The sequence below is a fragment of the Apodemus sylvaticus genome, chromosome X (assembly GCF_947179515.1).
Source record: "Apodemus sylvaticus chromosome X, mApoSyl1.1, whole genome shotgun sequence".
NCBI lineage: Eukaryota > Metazoa > Chordata > Mammalia > Rodentia > Muridae > Apodemus > Apodemus sylvaticus.
Window position 1 is genome coordinate 27,337,703 of NC_067495.1, and position 22,858 is coordinate 27,360,560.

The window sequence follows — 22,858 nt, forward strand, 5'->3', positions numbered from 1 at the left end:
ATATGGGATCTGAGGTGGAAGATAAACGCGCTTCTATATCTAATGCAGCCAGTCATGCCATAAAGGAGAAAAGGTTAAGAGCATAGACACAAACAAAGAAACACTGTCTTTTCTTTGTCTCCCTTTCCATGTCATGGAGATGGAGCTAGGACCATAATAACAGAAAATTCTGTCTTAGCTGAAACTGTCCAGGTCAGCAGCAGACAATTTATGTTTGCATCTGGCTCCTCTGTCCTTGATCTCGGTAATTGGATATATTGATCAGTCTGAGCTCTAGTGTATCACCTGGCAAAGGTAGTAAATAGTACCCACCTGGGCAGTTGGCTGTGAAGGCTCAATTAGACGATGCAGAAAGTGTTCATTGCTTGGTGATTGGCATGTAGGACATGTTCAAAACCAATAGCTATTTTTAGAATCACGTTTAAGTAGAAGACAGGCAGTCTTCACACTCTCTAACCAACCCGATAAAGTACTCAGTGTGCTCTTATTATAAATAAGGTTATTGCTGAAAATAATTAAAAAAGAAGCCACTAGTCTGCCATTATAAACCTAAGTTTATTTGAAACTCAGTGGCAAGAGTTTCAACACCGTTTTTCAGCTGTTTGTGGATCCAGTCCCTCCACAATTAAAGGTGTAGAAGGAAGCGCTTCAGGTCTTCCGGGAGGAGGAGTCCAGTAATCTTATGATGCTGCCTGATGCCAAAGCATTTCCGGATTCTCAGGCGGCATAGTTGCATCAAAGACAGGGGTCCTAGAGAAAGAACGTGGGAAAAATGTTTGTTTTGCTAATTTAGAACTGCCTTTTCAATCATGCAATATATAACTTCTTATACAGAAACACTATACACTTGAAGACCGTGTTTCCTTGTTTTTACCATGTTTTTACCTTTTTTTGAGATATACTATAATTACATCAATTCCCTCTTCCCTTTCCTCCCTTCAAACATTCCTGTATACCCTTTCTTTCAAATAAATTCATGGTCTCTTTTTTTCATTAGTTGTTATTTGCATTTATGAAGAAGGCATTTTTTGGGTATGATCTCTCTTTTCCTGTATTTAACTAAAGATCATTAGATGTTTTCAGATATTTTTATCTATATGTATGTGTATATGTGATAGTATGAGCACATGCTTGAGGGTTCCCATGGAGGCCAGAAGAGAGCATAGCATCAACTATTTTACAGATGGTTGTAAGCTGCCACACAGAGGTACTGGGAACAGAACCCCAATCCTCTGTAAATGAAGGAGGCACTCTAAAATTGCTCGGCCATCTCCATTCCTTGTTGGATTTTAGTTTAAGACAGAGTGAAAGCTATCGAAAAGTTAGGCCACCTCACTAACAGAGGCTTAAAGAAACTAACTAGGGAATTAACAGCTATACAATAGTTCCAATCATAAAAAGTAAAACTCATATTTCATGGTGTTGTCTTTTACCTTACAAATTAAATCACAATTTCAGATGAAAGTATGTTCATAATATTAGCAACTTAAATATATTCAGATATGCTTAGCTTGAGGTAAATCATAATAAGTTCTTGTAATTAAATTGTGTTTACTTTTCTAATCTGTACTCTATGCATTCCCAAAACTTTAGCTCATGGGTGAAAAATGAACTAACATAAACATGCACAGGAAACAGACAAGAGTTAACATTTTAGGGTGATGGTTCTCAAGAGACTGGGTAGGAAAAAAAAAGAAAAGGAAGGTACTTTCTCCCTGGGGTACGTTACTCAACATCTTGAGACACTTTTTGATGATCATTAGTTAAGAAAATGTTAGCATTACTTGTTAGCATTTGTACACAGCATTGCTCCTAACTAACTCCAACTATCAATGGTACCAAGGTTTAGAATCCCTATTATAAAAGATAAGGTATGGGCAGTGGTGGAGCGCACCTTTAATCCCAGCACTTGGGAGGCAGAGGCAGGAGGATTTTTAAGTTCGAGGCCAGCCTGGTCTACAAAGTGAGTTCCAGGACAGCCAGGGCTACACAGAGAAAACCTGTCTGGAAAACAAAACAAAACAAAAAAGGTAAGGTATAATCACCATCCTCAACCCCAGTCCTTGCATCAAATTAAAATGGATATTATTCTTTGGTAATTTTTTAAACACAAAACTAGTCATAATAAATTTCATAAGTCAGTAGCTCTTGATCCATGGTGAAATTTAGATTTGGCTGGAGTTGGAGAAGTTTAAGCTATATGATGCTGTGTCCCACTCCAGAGACATTGCTTCAATTATTGTTGGTTTGTACTGTGCATCTGGATTTTGTTAAAGCATGGGCCCCAGGTCATTTTCTTGTGAAGTCAGTCTTGAGAATACATTTGAAATGATATTGTGGCTTCCACTGTCCTGTAGCCTTATCACAAGCTACAGATAAACTTAGTTATGGACCTCTCTGGTGATGGGGAACAAGAACTGAAGATGAATATAGTCAAAAGAATGTGTGCAAGGCCCTAGATGGAGCCCTAACAGCACTTTCCAAAAGGGATTGGTTGCAAGTGAAGGCACCATCAGATTTTGTTCAAGGCACAGGCGAGCAAACCTTACAGCACACACTTTGAGAGACATGGAAGTTAGTCTAAATTCATTAAGGACTTTTGGAGGATGTGACTAATCAGGGGCAACTCTGGGAGGTCCTCATAAAGGACAATGAAGAAGAGAACTTCAGAGCAAGCTTGTCGGGAGTCATTGCACATTTTCAACCTGTGCCACAAGAAAACATGTTTTAGATGCCAAGCACAAGCACGGGAGGGGTGGAGGATAGTATTCTTGAAATTCTTTCTTTTGGCCTCCAAAAAACGGGAGATCTCCTTTCCTAGCTTCCATGCCAAGCCCAACTCAGAACACAGTTAAGTTTCAGCTAATACTCCCAAGTTCCCATACCCTTGAAGAAAGATAGCAATTTAATTAAGTTGCCTCCCTGAGCGCAGAGCATCAGGTAAGCTGAATCATCAAAGAAACCCAGGGACAGAAACTGACATGTTCTATTTGTGGGTCTAACTTTTTGTGCTTGCCTAGGACCAGTTCTTGTGGGCAACTGGACTGTTAAGAAATGCCTCACTTGAATCCTAAAAGTGGCCCCTAAAGGCAAAGCAGAGGTGATTTTCTTCAGTGGCAAATTAAACAGGATTAAACCTAGAGCATTTCATTACAGGAAGCATGTACTCCCCCATCAAGAGACACTCCTGAGCCAGCAAATACATGGGCCTTACTGTTGCCATGTCAAGTGTGAAAACAAAATTAAGAAAAGTCTAGGTCTCTAACAACTGCTTGGGGAACAATGTAGAAAGGAAACACCACGCCAGGCATGGGGATGCACATCTTTAATCCTAACAGTCAGGCAAAGGCAGGGGGAACTCTGTGAGTTCAATGCTAGCCTGATCTATGTAGTGAGTTCCAGAACAGCCAGGACTAGGCACAGAGACCCTGCCTCAAAAACAAAAGAAAAAAGAGAAAAAAAGAAAAAAGGAAGAACGGGTGGGAGGAAGGAAGGAAGGAAGGGAAAAGGAAATACCAGTGAAGACAATCTGAAAATCTTATAAGATGATATGAAAAGGATATATTCATCCCACTATGTGACTTTGCTGAACCCTGAGGCACAGTTGCCTCTGTATATCACATTCCCAATATAAATATTAAAACCAGTATTTTAGAACTATGTTAGTATAAAGATGAATATAATTCTGGTTAGGTTTTATTCATCCTTCTTCTGTTTTAATAGAATTAATATATTTTAATAGAATTAAAATATTTCTGTGAGCCCCAAGGAACTGTAAGAGAAAGTAGCCCTATGTATATACATAGAAAATTTTCAAAACAAGAAATCACCAAGATGCAGACAGAAATGTCCAGTGATTATCCCACAGTTTAATGGAAAGAGAGCGCTAGTTGATTCCTTCTGCCTATATCAATCTTTCTTAGCCTGCCCTGCAATGCAAAGGCATGCAAGCAACTGCACGATAGGCAATTTCCCTAGGGCAATGGGACTAGGAATAAGTCCTTGAACCACTTTATCAGTCTACCCAGATCCAGCCCTACTTTTCAGTCTGTGGGTAGAAAATAACCAGCTTACTTGACATCAGACTCCTTCAGATAGGAAGGCCTACTTCAGAGTCCCACAGTCCAAAAACAAAGCACAGTCAACACTCTGGTAGAACAACTAAAAATGCAATCGGGTTTCCTCACAACCTAAAGGAGTCTTTGCTCCAAGAAATGTCTCTTCTCCTGTGCAGACCACTGTTTAGTAATTTGTATGAACAGCATGAGTTCTTATTTATGGAGGAGTGTGGTAAACTTGCAAGAGTAAATATATCTTGATTGGTGTAAATCATTAAACAAATACCCTAAACTCTTAGTTAACTATGTCTTACCCCCAGCAATCACATACTCAGTGATTTGGCTGGTATAAGGGGCAGTTCAGACATCTTGAGAAACCATACAATTCCTAGAAGGCGAATGCAGAATTACTCTAAAGCAGTGGTTCTCAGTCTATGGGTCCCGATCCCTTAGGAGGTTGAATGACTCTTTCACAGGGATCAGCTAAGACCATCAGAAAACATAGGCATTTACATTACAATTCATACACAGCAAAATTACAGTTATGAAGTAGCTACAAAAATCACTTTATGGTTAGGGGTCACTAGTACAGGAGGAACTGTATTAAAGGGTCAAGCATTAGGGAGATTGAGAAGCACTGCTCTAAAGCATGTCACATTTAATTTTAATATCAAATATTTTTAAATAACAGCTGACCTCTTTAAAAACTGGCCAAACAGCCTGACTCCAACACATCAAACAACAAAAGGCTAAGTTTACTTCATTAGCAATGACGTGCCTGGTTGAATTATCTCAGGTTCCCCATGCATGTTGAAGGCAGAGTTATAGACTTGGAAGTCAGAACAGAGTAAGTACCTGCCTCACACTAGGGATCAAAGGAGTCTCTATGGGTTAGGGCTTAGATGTAGGCAATAGAGAGGCACCTTCTCTCTGCAAGAAGATCTGGATCAAAGGACTCTCCAGGGGCACGAGGTCCACAGGACGTTTGCCATCAGCATTCTTGGCTTGAGCATTTGCTCCGAAGTCCATGAGCAGATGTACCAGCTCACCACTGGACATCCTGGCCACTACGTGAAGAGGAGAATCCAAGCCTTTGCCTTGATTCACAGATGCTCCTAAATAGTCACAAAACCAAAAGCCGTCAAAGAGCAGCACTAGCCATCCCCTTTCTCAAAACAAACACTCCAAAAGACTTTAAGTATGGGGAATTCATGATGAACATAATTCTGTGAGGTTGGGAATTGATTTTATTTTGTGTCATTTAATATAATAGGAAAATTGGGCAATGGATAATACAGCTCTGTTGGTAAAGTGCTTACCTTGCAAAAATGAGAATCAGTGTTTAGTCACCAGCATCCAGAGAAAAATGTGAATGTGGTAACACATGCTTATAATGAGCTGGACAGTGCAGACAGACATACCCTTGAAGCCAGCCTAGCCTAATCAGTGAGCCCCTGGTCACACTGAGAGACTGTGTTCCAAAATTCAAGCTGGATGGTTCCTGAGGGACAACATCTAAGGCTGACCTTCAACCTCCACAAGCATGGGCACACATGCACACACACGGTCACATTCACATACGCATCTCCCTCCCTACATGAACATGGAAATTTTGTTTGACAACATGACTGAAAGAACAATGTGAGCTGTATAGCATATGCCATTAATAATTCGCCACCACAGAGTATTATACACAGACATGGCACAATCAAGAGAAAGTCTGGGTAGTATGAAAGCTGACAATTCATTATTAATACAGTGTATGTATTAATACAGACCACGAATGAGGCTAGATGGAGAAACCCCGCATACATCAAGAAGCTGGGCAGCCAGCACTGCATTTAAAGCCATGGGACGTGAGACTGTGTGAGCTAGATCGTTCCTCGCCCCTCTAAGTTGGAATAATAGATTCTGTCACCACAGGAAAGGTGGCAAGTTCTCTTTAGGAGTAAGGTGGATTTCTGGGACCATCCTTACCCAATTATCCCTCCACCATCTAAATAAATCCCCACCCTTGCTCAGAGCCTGGTTCTCACTGAGGTATATGCAGGCTCCCACTTTTTACCTGAGCTAGGGAATACACACACACACACACACACACACACACACACACACATGCCTGGTCACCTGATCAACAAATAGTTTTACTTTGGGAGAGATGCCAAATATGGCCCTGACCTGGATACAAGTCTTGAAGCTTAAAAACTCTCCCTAAAATAATAGGAAGGAGGGAGAGTGGCAGAGAGAACTGAGGAATAAGAATTGCTATAAAACAAGCAAAAATAAATAGGCATGTGAAAATAGTGTGGGAAGAGACTCCTGGAGCATTAAAGAGGGTCACAATGTAGATAAAAAGTTGCCCTAGTGTCCCCAGTGTTGAGAAGGGGACCGGACAACCACAGGGGAATGAAACGGAATGATAGAGCATCCCTTCAAGGAAAAGAAACTGGGGCTGGAGAGATGGCTCAGTGGTTTAGAGCACCGGCTGCTCTTCCAGAGGTCCTGAGTTCAATTCCCAGCAACCACTTGGTGGCTCACAACCCTCTGTACTGAAATCTGGTGCCCTCTTGTGGTGTGCAGGCATGCATGCAGGTAGAACATTGTCTATCCAATAAAGAAATAAGTCTTTAAAGAAAAGAAAAAGAAACTGTTTATGTCATTATATATACAGTAAATAAATCTTTTAAAAAAAGAAAGAAAAGAAAAAGAAACTGTTTATGGCAGACTAATTCTCTAATTGGGAAGAACTGTGGAAGATGGGCCCCAAAAATGAAGAGTCAGCTACAACCCAGCAGCTTTGCAGAATTCTGTCATATAACTGTCCAGCTAGAGAGAGGCAGAGGACATGGAGGAAAAGCTTGTTATAAATGAGGACCACCCTGGCAAAAGGTATGGGTGCTATCATCACCATCTTCTTTCCTCCCTCATTGTCTTGCTAGTTAGAAGTGTGACAACTAAAATGTAAACAGTGTAGAACAATGTCCCATCAAAACAGTGGGGTCTTACTCAATCCCCCTGCCCATTACTCTCTCCTCTTGTGTGACAGGAGGATCTTTAGGGGTCAACTAATTTACTCTTCATTTTCATGATTTATTTTGCCTTACCTGACTCCAGGAGCTTCTTGGCACAGGCTACCTGCTGGTTTTTACAAGCCATATACAGAGGTGTTCCGAGGTGGCTGATGTTATAGTCGATATTGGCCCCATGAGCTGCGAGGGACTCGATGCACTTCACATGGCCTACAGCACAAAAAGAAAGAAAGAAAGAAAGAAAGAAAGAAAGAAAGAAAGAAAGAAAGAAAGAAAGAAAGAAAGAAAGAAAGAAAGAGAAGAAAGAAAGAAAGAAAGAAAGAAAGAAAGAAAGAAAGAAAGAAAGAAAGAAAGAAAGAAAGAAAGAAAGAAGAAAGAAAGAAAGAAAGAAAGAAAGAAAGAAAGAAAGAAAGAAGAAAAAAGAAAGAACAGAAGAGTTACAGCATAAATTTATTAAACAATAGTCTCTGTTTTGTGTGCGTTTAAATGTACTCCCAACATATCCATATTATTTTACTTAGAATGGAGAATCATTTTAATGCAACAGAGAGTAAATGTCTATCCCAAGCCATTAGGTCAGCTCCCAAGTGGAGATCCTAGCCCATCCATCTTCTCCCATGAAGGAAAGAATGTGGCTGTTTTTGCCTTAGTTTCCCCCAAACAGAAAGTCAGCCAAAGCAGCAGTCTCAACCATCAACAAAATGTCATTTGCGGTTGAGAGTGGAACTGCATCCACTAGCCACGGAAAGCAACCAGCAGTCATTTCCTTTTATGGATCATGTGTTTGGAACTAGTCTGATCGGGGAAGAGACATGGTGAAACGGGGCTAAAGATGGTCCTGAAGGAAGACATGGAAGGAATAACAGGACAGAGAAGGAAGCTTAGAGCCTGCAAAGGTCGGACGCACAGGGCCACAGTGAACACGGGCAAGTCTTAGAACCTGCCAACTCCCATGGAGTCAAAAAACAGCCTGGCAAACTAAGTTTGCTCAGAGCTTTAGAACTGTGAGCTAAAAGAAACCCTTTCTCTCCTAAGTTGTTTTCATCCAAGTTCAGAGCTGAATGGATAAAGAAAATATGATACAAAAATTATAACACAGAATTGTATTCTGTCATAAAGAAGAATGAGATTTTACTGTTTGTATGAAAATGAATGGAATTTGAGAGCACCATATTAAACAAAATAAGACAAACCCAGAAAGAAAAATATGAACTACACATTCATTCATATGTGGAACCCAGATTATATGTGCATACATGTTGTCTTTTGCTTTCTCACTTTCTCTCCTGTGCATGAACACATTCACTCTCTCGTCTCTCCTCCCTCCCTCCCTCCCCTCTCTCTCTCCCCCTCTCCCCATTACCCCCATTAAAAGTAGAATGGAAGTTACTTGAGAAGGAACACTGCTAGGGGAAGAAGGGCAGGAGAGGGAAATGGAACTGAATATGGTCGACGTACGTGATAACCTTGAAAGAAAATGTTAGTATGGAACCTATTGCTTCAATACAATTTAATATGGACCTTGCTTTCTATGACATCAAATATTCCACAAAGATCCATAATTTACTATGTATTTACCATCCTAGTCTAGAAATCTAGCTCTGAAAGGGTGATTCTCAAACATAAATGTGCATCAGAGGCTGGAGCAGGTCCCAAGAGTCTGCATTCTCAAGCCCTGTCATATGGATGCTCCTACTAGCAAAGCGTCTTTTAAAAACTGTTGCTCTAAAATATCCCTCTGCTTTCCTATTTCTGTAGTTAGAGCTTCCTTGAAGGACTGGGCAAAACCCCTAAATATTACCAGTGGATTTACCTCTTTTAGCAGCCTCGTGGATGGGAGAGGCCAGGTCACTCTCAGGGTGGGGAGCGGCTCCATGCTGTAGCAGCAGATTGACACAGTCCTGGCTGCCACTGATACAAGCGTTAAACAAGGGAGTTCGCCAGTCTATAGTCATGCCGTTCACCTGCAAAGAAAACCCAACTCCAGGATGAAGAGAGGGACTGCTATGAACTGAACTCGAGCTTAATCCTTCCACTTTCAAGGTGTTTTTAAAATCTTCTCTGAGTCTTAAATTCCATCTTTTTCTGTAAAATGAGAGCCACCAAATTTGGAAAGATTGTCATGGAAAAAAAAGAAAGTATAAAATAGAAGGCAGTAATAATGTTACTGAATGGTCTTTCTTCCCTGCCCTCCTTGGGGTCATGAATCTAGTAGGGAGGACTTCCATAGCATAGCTTCCAAATTAATGCCTCTATTTTAAACATCCATCCTAAGGCAGTAGCCAAAGTAATCTGAAAATGATTTTTAAAAAGAATTTTTTTTTCATTTAAGAGGATGATTCTCATGTAGATATGCTTAACAGATACAAAGGATTTTATTCAGCTTATTTATTAATGAGAGAATTGGCAAGATGGTAGGGTTAGATCAAAAAATTATATGGTTAGTCAATATGAAACTTAAGTATGTTTGCAAATAGATACAGAACTGGTTAACAAGACTGTAAAACTATAGATTTCAGAGTTAGTTTTTATTAGAATAAAGACAAATCTCACAGACATTTGCAATCTAGCATCCATGTCATGATGTTTGGACTACAAAAAAACAATAGATAGCAAGCCCAAATCCACATGGATGCTTCTATCTTGTCATATGGTCATGTGAATCTGTTAAGTTACTGTGAGGATAAAACTGAATTCACCACCACACTATCTTTCCAAGGAAGGCCAAGACCTAGGTGAGGTACAGAAGACACAGAGTGCAAATTTCAAGGAGATGCTCACGCTCAAGGTCCCATAGTGCCACAGGACTATAAAGTGACTGTTCCTTTAACGTTTCCATTCTAGTTGCTTCTTCTGTATGTGGTTTTGTCATAAATGACAAGAAACCTTCTCATCCACTCTAGTCTCCTGCTCTAAGAAATGGGTTAATAAAATTTGCCCAATTTCACTTCCAGACTTTTGTATTGGTTATGTCTTGTAGATGGAATCCCTTACTTTCCTTTAATTCACCATTTGGCAGACTGGTTCTAAGGTCCTTCTGTTTTAGATTAGACATCATTTCCTATAGGAAGCTCCTTTTGAACTCCCCCACTGGAAATAGACGAACACTTGTATGTGTTCCCAATAATCCCTGCTAATCCCATGACTCTTTGTAAGTTTCCAAACTGGCACAAACTCTTTCCATCCCACAGTGCACATTCCTTTACAATATGGCTCTGCAGCCCCTTCCATCACAAGAGTGGCTGCTAGTTCTGGAAAGGCTCAGTGCAGCAGTATAGGGCAATACCAGAACAGGGAAGTGGGACGGGGTGGATGGGGGAACAGGGGGAGGGAAGAGGGCTTATGGGACTTTCGGGGAGGGGGGAGCCAGGAAAGGGGAAATCATTTGAAATGTAAATAAAAATATATGTATTAAAAATTTAAAAAATAAAAAAGAGGGCTATTTTTCCAATACTTGAATGCAGGCTTGCCTACAAGACTTACTTTAGCCAATATGACAGTAGCAAATGGGAGACAAGAAAAAGGCCCACCCTCTTTTTCTTCACTTGCAATCCTGGCTCTCCCATCCTAGAGCCACTTGCTAATTCTAGGCCAATTCTAGGCCACTTGCTAAAGGATGAGACATTATACATGCTCTTACTCCAGCATCCCAGCCAACCCTAGCTGAAGCTCTCACCTTTTCTGCAGGATTTCATTCCCTGCCACCCAGAGACATGAAAGCAGAGATAGTACAATTACATAGCAATATGTTTTAATGCTGTCTAATAAATAAAATGGTTCATACTCTAAGCACTGCATTTGGAGTGGTTTGAAATAGACCCCATAGACCAGATGTGGTGGTGTGTGACTTTAATACTAGCACTCAGGAGGCAAAGGCAGGAGGATCTCTGAGTCAGAGGCCAACTTTGAGTTCCAGGACTTCCAGGGTACGGAAAAAAACCCAAGGAAGAGAAGAAGGAAAGGGAAGAAGCAGAAGAGACAGAGGCAGAAGAAGAGGAAGAGAAGGAAGAGGCTGAAGCAGAAGCAGAAGTACCAGAAGCAGCAGAAACAGAATGAGGAGAGAGGGAGGGAGAGGGAGAGGGAGAGAGACAGAGACAGAGACAGAGACAGAGACAGAGAAAGAGAAAGAGAGACACAGAGAGAGAAAGTCAGAGAGAGTGGCAGAGTCATAGAAACACAGAGAGTCAAAGAGGGAGAGAGAGAGAGAGAGAGAGAGGAGGGAGGGAGGGAGGGAAGAAAGGAAGGGAGGGAAGAAAGGAAGGGAAGAAAGGAGAGAGGGAGGGGGAGGGAGGGGCAGGGAGGAAGGGAGGGAGGGGCAGGGAGGAAGAGAGGGAGGGGAGGGAGGGAAAAGTACCTAATAAAAAGGTACTGGAAATTATTCAGAGGGATAGAAATAGCCATTCTTCATTTTGTGATGTTGTTTCTATTATTTAAGCTTCACATACCTGAGCTCCATGACTTATTAAAACACTTGCGCAGGACAGATGACCTCTGAGGCAGGCTTCATGAAGTGGAGAAACGTGATCCGCTGTGATGATGTTTACAGGCCAGCCCTGGAAGAAGAGAAATGGGCTGAAAACGCAGTACAAGGCAACAGTATCCTCGGGTTGGTTCTCAGATGTAATTCCAGTACTATGCAAATTCTTCAAAAAGTTAAGCTTTGGGCGGCGGCGGCGGCGGTGGCGGCGGCGGCGGTAGCAGTGGCTGCTCCAGCTGAAGGGCCATCAGCAGTGGAACCAAGGCGACACAGGGTCCAGTTAGGCCCTGCGCCCACGACCACTGACCTTCGCTGACCAGCCGGGCGGCAAGCAACTGCGGTTCTGCGGAGCCTTTCGCTGCACGGAAGCCACTTCAGAACTCGGCTGCCCGCCAGTCAGGAGAGACTCACCGCCATCTTGATCCCGGGCTCCAGAGATCGGTCAGACTGAGGTACACAAACATAATCCTAGGCCCAACACCGCAGGGGTCTGAGCCAGACGGGCGTTGGCCTGCACCCAGGCCCTGGGCTGTTCGAGTGGCCATCGGGGCGCCAACCCAGCCAGGAGTTTTTTTTTTGCCCCGGCCGGTGCACGCGCCGCCATTTTGCCTACAGGAGCCAGAGTGCTCGGGAGGGCAGAGATTGCTAACAAGCGTAGCCTGAGGCTAACAAAACGGGGGTCTAGGCCCCAAAAGGCACAGGACTGACCCCAAGAACTGGGCGGCTTGGTGGGCCATCTGTGTGTCAACCAGCCCAGGAGGTTATTAGCACAACAGACTCTCCAGGTGCTTTCGCGGAGCGCGGACGCGCACGCCCGCCATCCGGGTCACCTGGCGGACCCAAATAACAGACATAGCCCTAGGGGAACTTTGCTCGGACCTTGGCCTCCCAGGCGTTTGCCTGGACTCAGGGCCCAGGCGACAAGGCTAACCTAGTGTGCGCCAGCCCGGTTGGGGAAATCGGCTGCCCAGCGGAGTGAGCGGAGCACAGGGGAGGTCACAGCAACATTCACCTTCGGAGCTCCCTGGGGGTGCACACGGGTTCCACCTGGTCCACAGACACAATCTGGGGCAAGGCCTCAGGCAGAAGCCCCCAGCTCAACTCTCTCCGCTTCAGATCAGCCTGGGTGGCCGCCACATCTCCAGGTCCCTCAAGAGGCTAGTGGGGGCTTCCGGGCGGCCAGCTGGGAGAAGTCGGTGTGCTCCAATAAATCCTGCGGGCCCCAGCGGGAGCCTTCAGGTGCCTGCTTCGGGATCTGAACAGCCTGGACAACAGCACCCTGTCTATAGGCAGTGCAGAGTGTAAGCTGTACACCAGAGGCCAACGGGGAAGGGGCAGCTTGCACTGGTGAGTCCAGCACTGACAAGACCAAGTAACACCAGTGAGAGCCAGATGGCAAAAGGCAAACGCAGAAACGTCACTAACAGAAATCAAGGCAATATGGCAACATCTGAACCAAATTCTCCTCTACCAGCAAGTCCTGGATACCCCATCACACCAGTAAAACAAGATTTGGATTTAAAATCACTGGTCATGATGCTGGTACAGGAACACATGAAGGACATTGAGGAGAAAATGGATCAAAAGTTAGAAGCCCTTGCAAGGGAAACACAAAAATCATTGAAAGAAATCCAGGAGAATACAAAAGCCAACAAGGAGGAAATGCAAAAAACACTTAAAGAAATACAGGAGAACTTTGCTCAACAGGCTGAGGTCATGAAAGACGAAACACAAAAATCTCTTAAAGAAATACAGGAGAACTTTGGTCAACAGGCTGAGCTCATGAAAGAGGAAACACAAAAATCTCTTAAAGAATTACAGGAAAACACAAACATGCAAGGGAAGGAGCTAAGCAAAACCATCCAGGATCTAAAATCAGAAGTAGAAACAACTAAGAAAACTCAAAGGGAGACAACTTTGGAGATAGAAAGCCTTGGGAAGAAATCAGGGGACAGAGATGCAAATATCAACAACAGAATACAAGAGATAGAAGAAAGAATCTCAGATGCTGAAGATTCCATAGAAACCATGGACTCAACAGTTAAAGAAAATGCAAAGTGCAAAAAGCTTGTAACCCAAAATATCCAGGAAATCCAGGACACAATGAGAAGACCAAACCTAAGGATTATAGGCATAGATGAGAGTGAAGATTTACAACTTAAAGGGCCAGCAAATATCTTCAATAAAATTATGGAAGAAAACTTCCCTAACCTAAAGAGAGAGATGCCCATGAATATACAAGAAGCCTACAGAACTCCAAACAGACTGGACCAGAACAGAAATACTTCCCGTCACATAATAATCAAAACACCAAATGTTCTAAACAAAGAAAGAATACTAAAGGCAGTAAGAGAAAAAGGCCAAGTAACATATAAAGGAAGACCTATCAGAATCACAGCAGACTTTTCACCTGAGACTATGAAGGCTAGAAGGTCCTGGGCAGATCTCATGCAGACTCTAAGAGAACACAAATGCCAACCAAAACTACTATATCCAGCAAAACTCTCAATCACCATAGATGGAGAAACTAAGATATTTCACGACAAAACCAAGTTCACCCAATATCTATCCACAAACCCAGCCCTAATAAGGATAATAGGAGGACAACACCAATACAAGGAGGGAAACTCCACCCTGAAAAAAGCAAGATAGTAACCTTTCATCAAACCCAAATAAGTTAAGCAATCAAATTTAAAAAATAACGTCAAAAATGATAGGAAGTAACAATCACTATTCCTTAATATCTCTTAACATCAATGGACTCAATGCCCCAATAAAAAGACACAGACTAACTGACTGGATACGTAAACAGGACCCTACATTTTGCTGCTTACAGGAAACACACCTCAGGGTCAAAGACAAACACTACCTTAGAGTAAAAGGCTGGAAGACAATTTTACAAGCAAATGGTCTCAGGAAACAAGCTGGAGTAGCCATTTTAATATCAGATAAAATTGACTTTCAACCCAAAGTCATCAAAAGAGACTCTGAGGGACACTTCTTGCTGGTCAAAGGAAAAATACAACAAGAAGAACTCTCAATCCTGAACATCTATGCTCCAAATGCAAGGGCACCCTCTTTCATAAAAGAAACTTTATTAAAACTCAAAGCACACATTGCACCTAACACAATAATTGTGGGTGACTTCAACACTGCACTTTCCTCAATGGACCGATCAGGAAAACAGAAACTAAACAAGGACACAATGAAACTAATTGAAGCTTTGGACCAATTAGATTTAACTGATATATATAGAACATTCTATCCTAAAACAAAAGAATATACCTTTTTTTCAGCACCTCATGGTACCTTCTCCAAAATCGACCATATAATTGGTCACAAGACAGACCTCAACAAATATAAAAAGATAGAACTAATCCCATGCCTCCTATCTGATCACTATGGAATAAAAGTGGTCTTCAATAGCAACAGAAACAACAGAAAACCCACAAACACGTGGAGATTGAACAATACTCTACTCAATGACACCTTGGTCAAGGAAGAAATAAAGAAAGAAATTAAAGACTTTTTAGAACACAATGAAAATGAAAACACAACATACCCAAATCTATGGGACACAATGAAAGCAGTGCTAAGAGGAAAACTCATAGCCCTGAGTGCCTCCAAAAAGAAAATGGAGAGAGCATACATTACCAACTTAATGACACACCTGAAAGCCCTAGAACAAAAAGAAGCTATTTCACCCAGGAGGAGTAGAAGGCAGGAAATCATCAAACTCAGGGCCGAAATCAATCAAGTAGAAACAAAGAGAACCATACAAAAAATCAACAAAACTAGGAGCTGGTTCTTTGAGAAAATCAACAAGATAGATAAACCCTTAGCCAGACTGACCAAAGGGCACAGAGAAAGTATCCAAATTAACAAACTTAGAAATGAAAAGGGAGACATAACAACGGAAACTGAGGAAATCCAAAAAATCATCAGATCCTACTACAAGAGCCTGTACTCAACACAACTGGAGAATCTGGAGGAAATGGACAATTTCCTTGACAGATACCAAATACCAAAATTAAATCAGGACCAACTAGACCATCTAAACAGTCCCATAAAGCCTAAAGAAATAGAAGGAGTCATAGAAAGTCTTCCAACCAAAAAAAGCACAGGACCAGATGGTTTCAGTGCAGAATTCTACCAGACCTTCAAAGAAGAGTTAACACCAATACTCTTCAAACTATTCCACAAAATAGAAACAGAAGGAACACTACCCAATTCCTTCTACGAAGCCACAATTACGCTGATACCAAAGCCACACAAAGATCCAACAAAGAAAGAGAACTTCAGACCAATTTCCCTTATGAACATCGATGCAAAAATACTCAACAAAATTCTTGCCAACCGAATCCAAGAACACATCAAAACGATCATCCACCATGATCAAGTAGGCTTTATCCCGGGAATGCAGGGTTGGTTCAATATACGGAAATCCATCAATACAATCCACTACATAAACAAACTCAAAGAACAAAACCACATGGTCATTTCATTGGATGCTGAAAAAGCATTTGACAAAATTCAGCATCCTTTCATGCTTAAAGTCTTGGAGAGAACAGGAATTCAAGGCCCATACCTAAACATAGTAAAAGCAATATACAGCAAACCGGTAGCCAGCATCAAACTAAACGGAGAGAAACTTGAAGCAATCCCACTGAAATCAGGGACCAGACAAGGCTGCCCCCTTTCTCCTTATCTTTTCAATATTGTACTTGAGGTACTAGCTCGGGCAATTCGACAACATAAGGAGGTCAAAGGGATACAAATTGGAAAGGAGGAAGTCAAACTATCATTATTTGCAGACGACATGATCGTCTACCTAAGTGACCCAAAGAACTCCACTAGAGAGCTCCTACAGCTGATAAACAACTTCAGCAAAGTGGCAGGTTACAAAATCAACTCAAGCAAATCAGTGGCCTTCCTATACTCAAAGGATAAGCAGGCTGAGAAAGAAATTAGGGAAATGACCCCCTTCACAATAGCCACAAACAGTATAAAGTATCTTGGGGTGACTCTTACCAAACATGCGAAAGATCTGTATGGCAAGAACTTCAAGACTCTGAAGAAGGAAATGGAAGAAGACCTCAAAAAATGGGAAAACCTCCCATGCTCATGGATCGGTAGAATCAATATAGTTAAAATGGCCATTTTGCCTAAAGCACTATACAGATTCAATGCAATACCCATCAAAATCCCAACTCAATTCTTCACAGAGTTAGAAAGAGCAATTATCAAATTCATCTGGAACAACAAAAAACCCAGGATAGCTAAAACTATTCTCAGCAACAAAAGAAAATCTGGGGGAATCAGTATCCCTGACCTCAAGCAATACTACAGAGCAATAGTGTTAAAAACTGCATGGTATTGGTACAGTGACAGGCAGGAGGATCAATGGAACAGGATTGAAGATCCAGAAATGAACCCACACACCTATGGCCACTTGATCCTCGACAAAGAGGCTGAAAACATCCAATGGAAAAAAGATAGCCTTTTCAACAAATGGTGCTGGTTCAACTGGAGGTCAGCATGCAGAAGAATGCGAATTGATCCATCCTTGTCTCCTTATACTAAGCTCAAATCCAAATGGATCAAGGACCTCCACATAAAGCCAGACACTCTGAAGCTAATAGAAAAGAAACTGGGGAAGACCCTTGAGGACATCGGTACAGGGAGAAAGTTTCTGAACAGAACACCAATAGCGTATGCTCTAAGAGCAAGAATTGACAAATGGGACCTCATAAGGTTACAGAGTTTCTGTAAGGCAAAGGACACCATCAAGAGGACAGATCGGCAACCAACAAATTGGGAAAAGATCTTCACCAATCCTACATCAGATAGAGGGCTAATATCCAATATATATAAAGAACTCAAGAAGTTAGACTCCAGAAAACCGAACAACCCTATTAAAAAATGGGGTACAGAGTTAAACAAAGAATTCTCACCTGAAGAACTTCGGATGGCGGAGAAGCATCTTAAAAAATGCTCCACTTCATTAGTCATTAGGGAAATGCAAATCAAAACAACCCTAAGATTTCATCTTACACCAGTCAGAATGGCTAAGATTAAAAATTCAGGAGACAGCAGGTGTTGGAGAGGGTGCGGAGAAAGAGGAACACTCCTCCACTGCTGGTGGGGTTGCAAATTGGTACAACCACTCTGGAAAGCAGTCTGGCGGTTCCTCCGAAAACTGGGCACCTCACTTCCAGAAGATCCTGCTATACCACTCCTGGGCATATACCCAGAGGATTCCCCACCATGTAATAAGGATACATGTTCTACTATGTTCATAGCAGCCCTATTTATAATTGCCAGATGCTGGAAAGAACCCAGGTATCCCTCAACAGAAGAGTGGATACAAAAAATGTGGTATATCTACACAATGGAGTACTATTCAGCCATTAGAAACAATGAATTCATGAAATTCTTAGGCAAATGGATGGAGCTAGAGAACATCATACTAAGTGAGGTAACCCAGACTCAAAAGGTGAATCATGGTATGCACTCACTAATAAGTGGTTATTAACCTAGAAAACTGGAATACCCAAAACATAATCCACACATCAAATGAGATACAAGAAGAAAGCAGGAGTGGTCCCTGGTTCTGGAAAGACTCAGTGAAACAGTATTTGGCAAAACCAGAACGGGGAACTGGGAAGGGGTGGGAGGGAGGACAGGGGAAGAGAAGGGGGCTTACGGGACTTTCGGGGAGTGGGGGGGGGCTAGAAAAGGGGAAATCATTTGAAATGTAAATAAATTATATCAAATAAAAAAAAAAGACAAAAAAAAAAAAGTTAAGCTTTATGGTCAGGTAAAGCAGTCTACCAATGTACTATAATGTGAAAACAAAAAAGGCAAGAAGGGCGCATCACACTGCGCAGGGGAGAGCCACAAAGATAATCACAAAGGAAATGAGTTTCCCAGGCTCTGCTGGGGCTCGCCACTCAATGATTTCACTGTTGATTATGTACTTGTTGGTGAAGTACTTGCCATTCTCCTCAATTTAACATGAGGCGTCACCAAGCATTTACTGAGAAGGACAGGTATGACAGTGGATAGTGAAGGAAAGACTAGGGTGAGCCTCTGCTAACCTGACTTACAGTATGCCTGGGGAGCCCTCCAATGACTCTGGTCTTCTGGTGATAAACATCCCATGTGAGCTCCTGCCCTTTAGTGTGGGATTTGCTGATGCTGCCTCTTCTTCCTCCATTCTTTCTTTTCCTCTTCCTTTTCCAGTCTTGCTCACCCGCCCCTTCCTTATCCTCTCCTCCTCCTGTAGTATTCTTCCCCTCTTCCTCCACTTCTGCTAGTCTTCCCTTTCCTCCTCCTCCCTCACCTGTGCTTCCCCCCCTGGGCTATTCTTGCCCTACTCCTCCTCCCCAGTCCAATCCCTCTCTTCACCTTCTCCTTCTCTCTTCTGCCTCCTCCTCTTCCTTTAGAATGGGCTAAGGCATTACTTTATCACCAAGCCTCATTCCTCCCAAGATTTGATTCTAATTAAGAAGATATGCAAAGATGATAAAGGGTCCTTTCCAAGATTAAATGTCAGCCTTTACTGGGCTCCCTCCCTCTGTAGTGTTAGCATCACTTCTTGGCTTATTCTACTTAAACTCCTTGACAAGAAAATGAGGGTGGCCCCCGCCCAACAACCAACTAGGAAGTGCAACCACTCAGTCCAACAACTCCAGAGGAAATGGGTCTTGTCAGCTGCTGTCTCCGTGGGCTTACATCCACAGAGCTTCAGTTAGGCAAGTCTTAAAATGACTGCAACATTCGAGAGTCCCTGTCCCAGCAAAATGTTGTCCAAATTCCTGCCAGGGTCTTTAACAAACCACACATGTCTGTTGTTTCATGTTATTAACTCTGGGCCATTTTATTTTTACACAGCAAGTGGTGTGGGCCAAGTGATACAGGGTGAATGCACTAGGCAAGCCTCTGTAGATTAAAAAGTCCCGAAAGCAAAGGGACAATTGCATTCCTACACTAGGCCTTTGAAATCTCGAAAAGAGAAACGTCTGAATGTTTAGCCTTAGGATTTATCACTCTCTGGGAATACTTGTTGTCCAGAAGATGATAGATCATGAGCCAAATCCAAGAAGAACATGAAAAAGAAGTCCAGGAGCAGTTCCACAGCCCCAGTCCCACTCCATCTTAGAACACATTGTCCTGGGAGACATGGATACAATAAAAATACTTTTTTAAATCTATATGTGCTTAGGGTTGTTTTTAAATTTCGTGTGTGTGTGTGTGTGTGTGTGTGTGTGTGTGTGTGTGTGAAGGATGTGTTTTAGGTGTGCAGGTGTGATGCAGAGACACATACATGTGTGAGTTCAGGTGCATGTATCCTACTTTATCACCATCTTCCTTATGTCCGAGAGAGGGATTCTCGCTAACCCTGAGCTTTGATTGGTGATCAGAAAGTCCAGTAATTCATCTGTCTCTTCCCTCCCTACCCCAGTATAGTGCTTAGGTTGCAGGTGCATGTGACCAACCAAGCTTTTCCTGTGGGTTCTGGAGATTTGAACATGGGTCCTCATATTTGTATAGCAGATGCTCTTTCCCACTGAGCTATATCCCTAACCCTTGTGCATGGTTAATTTAATCAATGACTCAGATATAGGTTGTGAGTTTTCTTCCTGGAATAGTATAAAGTTTCCCAAAATTGTTCCAATAAAAGGCCTCAGTCTCCATTAACCCCGACACATATATTTTTTTATTTCTTGGACATTTATGACATTATTAGTCAGCCTGTGTATTTGGCCTTTACATTCTTTTTTTTATTTTCAAAAAACTTATAGAAGAACATTTTTCTAAAATAGTATAACATTAATCACATATTATATTTTTATGATATATGTAATTATTACATAGTATAACTGTATAAGTATTATGTAACTATATATAATTATACAATAATGCTATATAATATATAATTATAAAATATGTAATTATATATTTATATAATATAACTATAATTATATTAATTATATATTAACATATAAAATGTTAATAGACATATTGTTTATAGAATGCAATATAAAGTTCTTCAAAAAATGTTGGAACATGGTACTTTGAAAGTGGCCTTTATCTTCTGATCAGCAAGATCACACATTTTGAGATATCAAGTCACTCCGCTGACATCCCAGTACACAGGAGCTCCAATCAGAGCCTAGGAAAAGGTTCTGGGAGACTCACTATAATATGCTTGTAAATGAGAGGCTCCAATGCCCTTGACAGTCTTTCTCCATCCCTGTTCCTCTGTTTATGGGGAAGGAAGAGACTGTAGTTTCCCTTCCTCCAGAACCTTAAATCCCATGAATCCTCAAATCATGGCTCCCAGTGCCTGGACACAGGAAGAACTTACCTGATTGAACTAATTGGTTCCCAAGTATCACTGTGGACTTCACAACATAACACTTGATATTTGACCCTTTCCAGTATCATTCACTTATGAATTGTTTCATTATAAGGAAAGCACCACCACAGATCTTTTGGGTTGGTTTGGCTTCCATTCTCAGTGTTCTCCTATCTATCTAATCTGTCCCACTCAGCCTAGAACAAATGGTGGGTGGGGGCAGTTATTTGTTGCAAAACTGTTAACTGCAAATATATATAGGTCTGATGGCACAGGCCTACCATCTTAGCTGCTTGGGAGACTGAGATGGGAGGAACAAAATATCAAAGGCTGACTGGGCTGCAGGGCACAAAGTTCAAAGACTAACACCAGTAACTTAGTAAAACCTTGATTCAGAGGGGGGAGGGCCGGACAGCACAGTTCTGTAATAGATTGCCTGCCAAGCATGTGTAAGGCCCTAGGTTAAATTTCGAAACAAACACACACACACACACACACACCTATCTTCATTTCCTCCTGTGCAACAGAGCATGTGAAGAAGACAACTGTCCTTTCAAATGAATATTTTTTTAGTCATTTTGTTAATATAAACCCAGGAAAACACAAGGGAACACTGGAATCAGCCCCAGTGTGAAGCATTTTCCCATACATTAGATCTTCACATTATAACAGAATTCCTTTAAGTCTCCTTCTGAAAGCTGAGGACCATCAAGCCACAGCTGTACTTTCGGTGATCTTGTAATCTAACAAATTGATAGATGTGAATTATATAAATCCAGGAGGTGATTTTTAACCAATGACCTCATAGCTTTTAGTCCACAGTGAGTTCTGCTTAAAGAACACATATCGATCGGACGTCTGGTTTTTAATGGTTCTATTATCATTTGTCAACTCTTCTCAGCCCATGGCCACACACTGGTTGTGGTAGGTTGTTTGCACTGTACAAGATCAGCAACTTGACCAATACAGTGCTCAGTCCCCAGAGATTCTTATTACAACACAAAGTGTCACGTGTCCACCTAGATGAAGCCAAACAACCACAGAGAACTTTTAGGCTTTCCAGCCTTTCTGTCCATGGTTTCCAGTTCCTTCTATACTCAGCAGAAAAGAAGCTGATGGCCTCTTTCTCCCCTCAGGTTCACTCCCTTCCTACTCAACCAAGGCAATCACAGCCATTTCATGTGGCATTCCTATGACCCAGATCCCCACCTGTAAGGTCTACTTGCACCTTCCATGATCTTCCTTCACTGTGCTCTTTTCTCTGGGGAACAAATGTATGGAATTGCTCTGCTAGTCCTTGGACTTATGGGGTCCCTCCTTTCACCATGTGACCTTATGTTATCTACCGTCTTTCCTGTACCAATTCTCCAGTTCTGTCCCTGTCACATACTTCCCAGAGCCTCTGTGAAGCCATCATTCAATACCCTCCATCTTTTCACTATCCCTACACACACACACATACACACACACACTTAACTATGCCTTTCTTCTCCCCTTGCCTGATATTCCTCCCTACTATGCATTCGTGCCCAAGCTTCTCTTAATGATCTTAACAATGGAAGGGAAAATCCACTGGACGGTGAGAGACATTAATTGGGATTGGGGGGAAGAGAGTCAAGACGGAAAGTCCACCAAAACTAAGACTCAAACAAATGTCATAAGCAAACCATGATTGTATAGGAAACCTGTAAGCAAACCTGCTGCCTTGTAAACTCCACTGAAAAGAAAAGTAAAGATCACCAATGGCTTCTTCATGAAACCCAATAAGCAGTGCTCAGTCTGCCAAATCTGTCTGCCTCAGCTTTTGCTATTTATTCATTCTTGCCCTCCAGAAATCTCTCCTCTGACTTCTAACATACTGTTCTACCTGATTTCCATCTTCAGAGCATGGTTTTCTCTCTTTCACTGACTCTGACCTTTTCTCTGTACC

General features: G+C 42.0%; 1 protein-coding gene across 2 annotated transcripts in view; it reads right to left on the reverse strand.

Moving 5' to 3' along the window:
• Positions 1-625: 625 nt before the first annotated feature.
• The window catches only part of Asb9 (ankyrin repeat and SOCS box containing 9), a 35,345-nt gene continuing 13,112 nt past the window's right edge, over positions 626-22,858 (reverse strand). The window contains exons 3-7 of one of the 2 annotated variants that reach the window (XM_052171636.1): positions 11,533-11,640; positions 8,901-9,051; positions 7,163-7,297; positions 4,982-5,173; positions 626-750 (exon numbers count right to left, since the gene is read on the reverse strand). In XM_052171636.1, the coding sequence (XP_052027596.1) occupies positions 626-750; positions 4,982-5,173; positions 7,163-7,297; positions 8,901-9,051; positions 11,533-11,640 (711 nt within the window). Of the gene's footprint in view, positions 751-4,949; positions 5,174-7,162; positions 7,298-8,900; positions 9,052-11,532; positions 11,641-22,858 lie in introns of those variants that run through there. The other variant, XM_052171637.1, reaches the window with a different exon arrangement.